The sequence below is a fragment of the Chrysochloris asiatica genome, unplaced genomic scaffold, assembly GCF_000296735.1.
Source record: "Chrysochloris asiatica unplaced genomic scaffold, ChrAsi1.0 scaffold00170, whole genome shotgun sequence".
NCBI classification, from domain to species: domain Eukaryota; kingdom Metazoa; phylum Chordata; class Mammalia; order Afrosoricida; family Chrysochloridae; genus Chrysochloris; species Chrysochloris asiatica.
In genome coordinates, this window is record NW_006408688.1 from 5,793,961 (window position 1) to 5,799,438 (window position 5,478).

Below are 5,478 nucleotides of genomic sequence, written 5' to 3' on the forward strand. Positions count from 1 at the left end.
TCAGAGAAAAAGAGGAAGACCCCTAACGAGATGGATTGGCCAGGTTGCATCATTGATGGACTCAAGTGTGGCAGCGGTAGTGAGGTTGCCCCAGGATCGGACATTGTTTCATTCTGCTGTGCATGGGGTCGCTATGAGTCGGTTCCGACTCGATGGCACCTGACAACAACAGCAACATCTATGCTGCTGGTCAAGAATATGTGGTGCTGTGGGTTAATGCGCCAGACTGAAAAGCCATTTGAACTGCAAGGTTGGCAGTTTAAGCTCACCAGCTGTTCCTTGGAAACCCTACACGGGTTGCTGTGGGTCAGAACTGATTTGACAACACTTCACAACAACAACCAGAAAAACAAATCTATTTTAGAAGTACAGCTGTGCTGTTCCTTGGGAACAAGGTGGTTAGACTTGGTCTCTCATACTTTGTAGATGTTATCAGGAAGGACTGTCCCTAGACAAGGACATCATGCTTGGTTAAGTAGAGGGTCCGGGAAAATGAGGAAAACCCTCTATAAGTTGAATTGGCCCCATGGCAACAACACCATTTTGTGAGAATGGCACAGGCCTGGATAGTGTTTCCTTCTGTTTTACATAAGGGATTCTATGAGTCAGAACTTGACAGCAGTAACAACAACAAACCTAATACTAAAGAATAGTTAAATAAACCTGAACATGTGGTAACTCGTGGTATACAGTTCTTATGAGCACTTACTAAATAAATTCTTAGAGCATGGCCTTCACCAAACAAAAAAGAGAGAAGAATAGAAAAATTGATTCAAAAGAACTAATACTAAGCAAAGAATCTTTGTAACTGATAGAGTAATACTAAAGTGAATCTGATGAGTGTAGTTAAAAAACAAAATGAAAGTAATTTTGGCAACATCAAAAAGGATGTAAGTAATAAAAATCGGGACATGCTTATTTATCCAATTTTTATAGCCAGGAGAAAAAAAGATAATATTTAAGACTGATAAACAATAGAGATCTGTTGTTGTTAGGTCAACTGCTGTTGGGTCAGTTCGGACTCATAGTGACCCTATGCTGCACAACTGTCCTGGGCCAGCCTCATGATTGTTATATGTGAGCCCATTGTTGCTGCCATGGTATCAATTTGTCTTGCAATGTGTCTGCCTCTGTTTGTTGATCCTTCATTTTACCAAGAATGATGTCTTTCTCTGAGGACTAATCCCTCTGATAACAAGTCCAAAGACTGAGAGGTGGGGTTTTGCCATCCTTGCTTCTAAGGAGCATTTTGGTTATACTTCTTTCTTCCAACACAGTTGTTTTTATTGTTCTTCTTCTGGCACTCCATGGTAGTTTCAATATTCTCTAACACCATAATCCACATGCATTTATTCTTCTGTGGTCTTCTTTATTCATTGTCGAATTTTCACATGCTTTAGAGGTGGTTGAAAATACCATGGATTAGGTTAGTCACACATTAGTCTTCAAGCACATACCTTTGCTTTTTAACACTTATAGAGGTCTTTTGCAGCATATTTTTCTAATACTGTATATATGTCTTGCTTTCTTGACTGCTGCTTCTCTGAGTGTTGATTGTAGATTCAAGCAAAATGAAGTCTTAGACAACTTCAGTTTTTTCTCTGTTTATCATATTATTTATGGTCCACTTGTGAGGATTTTTGTTTCTTTACGTTGAGATACAATCCATACTGAAGGCTATAGTATTTAATATTCATCAGTAAGTAATATATTTAAATATTTTAATTGCACAAGTAAAAGGATATAATCAGTGAAAATCTATGATGAGAAATGTCAACAAATGCAAAGAAGACATGTACTAAATACAGCATTCCTGTATTATGGTACAAATACATGCACAGAATACTATATAGAAAATGCTACAAACCTTGTAGTGAAGGATTTTTTTTTACAAAAAAGCCTTAAAGCAGAATGTATTACGTAAAATATGAAGTCTCTAATAACACATGAAAGACTGAAATAAGCTTTAAGATCCACAGAAGGTCCGTTTATCTCCAAGATTCCTAGATAGTGAGTTCTAAAAATTCCCCCATGGATAATATCATTATAAGACAAAGCCTATGTCATTAGGTTCTCAATGTGTGAGAATTCATTTGCCTTATTAGTGGAAGATCGGAATGATTGTACTGAGCCTCTCTATCCAGGTGGAAACAGAAAGGGAATTCAATTCCTAAATGACTGTTCTAATTGCTTTGGGCTAGATACTAAAAATAATAAATGCCACACTATAAACTTAATGTTGCTGTCTAGGAAATGAAGAGCAGCAAATGAATAGCAACTGAAAGCTTCTGAAAATTATTAAATGAGGAAAGTGAGTAGATTCAGAAGCTTAATTTTAAGTGATCTGGGGAAGAAAAAAAAAAAAAAAGGAGATATTGTAGAATCCTAAAATGTTGGAGCTAACACAAACTTTAGAGGGCAGGAATGCATATAAGATGACACAATCATTTAGAGGCAGAGTTAGTACTAGAATCTGTATCTTCTCACTACTGTACTTTGATGCTTCCTTTAGCAGATAAGGTAACTTGTACTAAAAGAGAGTGATTGCACTTTCCAGTTGACTAGTGTTTGGCAGGGGTACATCAAAGATGATTGCATGTTGCCTGGGAAGTAGGAGAAGGATGACTCTGTTGTTGGCAAAATTACCTTATATTCTAGAATAATAAGAAATGTTATGTAATTCTTCAAGAGCTTTCTTTTTCTTTCTAGGTAATGCGGATCGTGATGAAGTCATATGTATGTATTGTTCTCCTTTATTTCTTGACCAATTGAACTTCTCTGTGTGAACTCTAGTTTTCAATTGTTTCTTTATTTACAGATTATCGATTTTGGTATCCAAAGTGGGAAGTGCCCAGGCCAATTGTGTGTGATCCACTTTGCATATTTATTTTACTGTTGAGACTAGTGTGTTTTATACTGAGTACCATACTAGTTTTGATGATACAGTACCGCTTTCCAAATATCTTATTGGAACAACAGATGACATTTACCCCTGATGAATCTGAAATAGAGGAAGAAAGGGAGTCAAAGGAACAGAAAATGAAGGAAGTGAAAGAAAAAAAGGGGAAAGAGGAAGAGAAGAGGGAAGCGGAAGAGGAAAGAGAAGAGAAAGAAGAGGAGGAAAGAGAAGAGAAAGAAAAGGAGGAAAAAGAAGACAAGCCTGAAGAGGAGGAGGAGGGGGAAGACTGACCACTAACATAAGCCAAATTATAATACAAAAAATCCAAAATAATAATGAAAAAAAACTGAGATTTAACCAATACACATATAAGCCACTCTTGCAATACCTTTTATTCCCTTCTCATTATTAGATCTATTCAACACATTTAAATTGGAAAAATTAGCAAGCAAAAAGAAGCCATGTACTGTATAGTAAGGATTGCAAACTTTTGGACATGTAGATAAAGATGTAAAATAGAAACATTAATCTTAATCTTTCATAATTGTATCCTGTTAAAAAGGGGATTTCTATTTTATAAATATGTTCATATCTCTGTTTTCACTGTTTTTTAATGAGTTAGTAAATTTTTTAGTACTAGATTATATATATAAGGCACTTAGAACAGTTATGGTTCAAAACAACCATTTAATCAATATTTATTCAATATTGGTTTTGTTTATATTATTATCATAGTTATTATTAGTGGTGGTGGAGGTATTTTCCATGTAATATCAAGGCATCTAGTATCATTATTTCTCTGGTATATGTGTTTCAAATATGTACTTCCTATTAGGAAACAAATTTATAATTTCTACTTCTTATTTAATATATCATTAAAGCCTTGCTGTAATTGTTTACTAATTATATAATCTGTTGGTGCCATGGTTGTGATTGAGCAGTCTGGCTGCTTTTAAATTTATGTGATAAAATAAAACAAATTTTTGAATAAAACTTAGAGTTTTACAATATGTGCAATTTTAGTGCATGAATTAGTAAGATAAATAACTACTTACCACTTGTAATACTAATAAATGAACTGAATAAAAATATCTAGCCTGACAAAATGCATTAAATGTTATTAACTCTATCTCTATTTATTGACTCTGTTGTTCTTTAATTGTACCAATATTACATTAAAAGTCTGCTCTAAAATGGGACGAAATGAGAATTATATGAAAAACTCCTGGACATTCATCTTGGGATTTGAGAGCTTTGAAGTGTGTGATGTGTTCCTGTTATTTCATTTTACTTGTTTGTCACTTTTTTTTCTTCAAGAAGTCTGCTTTTGGGAGATTAATTTTTTTTCATTCCTATGAAGTCAACGTCTTTTCTACTCAGCCTCCTGAGTAAACTGTAAGCAGAGGTAAGGGCTGGTTCTCTACAGTGATTGTATTTATTTTCCAAAAAAAAACTTTTTAGAAAGCAAATTGATTTTCCATTCAATAATTCATACACATTTAGATTCATGACATTGATTACAATCTTTACAATTTAACTTCTCTGTGTGAGTTAATGTATCAGCACTCTTCCCGTTTCCTCCCTGTGTTTACTATTTCCATTCATGCTTTACTATCCCTGCCTGCTCTCTGAGTTTATCCCCCTCAAAGCTGTCATTTAATCTCCTATAGCTGGTTATTCTAGGGAGTACATACATCCCTGGTGTTATTGCTCCCTTTATAGGCATTCCTATTGAGTTGGAACTGACTCCACGGGCACATAACAACAATAACAATTGTTTAGCTGAAAGTTGAGACATGGGAGTGACTTAAAGGGTCATAGTCTCAGGGGTTCCATCAGTTTCTGTCAGATCAATAAGGCTACTCATTTTTTGAATAATTTTTGGTTTTGTTCCATATTTTTCTCTCACTCTATCCAGAACCTCCTAATGCGATGCTTTTCAGAGTGTTGTCAGCGGTAGCTTCTGGGACTGGAGGCTGGGTTTGCATGGTTCATCAGTCTTTTATACTAATTGTTTCCATGAAACTTTGGTTTTCTTCTCTTCTTTGTTCCAGGTGGGGAGAGACCAATAGTTGCACTTTAGATAGCTTCTTACAAGCTTTTAAGATCCTAGTCGCTACTCATCAGAATAAGATGTAGAACACTGTCTTGTTGGACTATGTTCCAACTGTTGTGTCAGTTGACCTTGATGTCCCCAGACCCAGTGACTCATTCCCTCCAGGTGTTTAATTATGGCTGAACAGTTTTTATAATTCTAACCCCTGTATGCTTTACTGTGAACTAACTAGACCACACTTAACAACAACAACATGCTGTACAATAATCATAGTTATTTGCAAGTAAGAAAAAGTATTGCTACAAAATCATGGAAATCTTTGTTAAACAAAAAATATCAAAATGTGAGGCTATTGTTTCTTGACATATCTTCTATGTCTATACATTTCTAAAGGTGGTATTTCCAGCTCTCAGGATCAGCACTGAACTGTGAACCCGAAGGTTGGCAGTTCAAATTCCCCATTCATGTATGAAGTGTAACCCTAGTAATAATACTTATTTATTTACCTTCATATTCATTATAT

The 5,478-nt window shown here is 35.1% G+C and overlaps 1 protein-coding gene across 1 annotated transcript in view; it reads left to right on the forward strand.

The window, feature by feature from the left end:
• Positions 1-3,153, forward strand: part of GLIPR1L2 (GLI pathogenesis-related 1 like 2) — a gene marked incomplete at its 3' end in the record, with an annotated part of 69,112 nt that extends 65,959 nt beyond the window's left edge. Inside the window, 2 exon segments of the mRNA XM_006878258.1 lie at positions 2,710-2,736; positions 2,819-3,153. Coding sequence (XP_006878320.1) covers positions 2,710-2,736; positions 2,819-3,153 — 362 coding nt within the window.
• Positions 3,154-5,478: the final 2,325 nt, after the last annotated feature.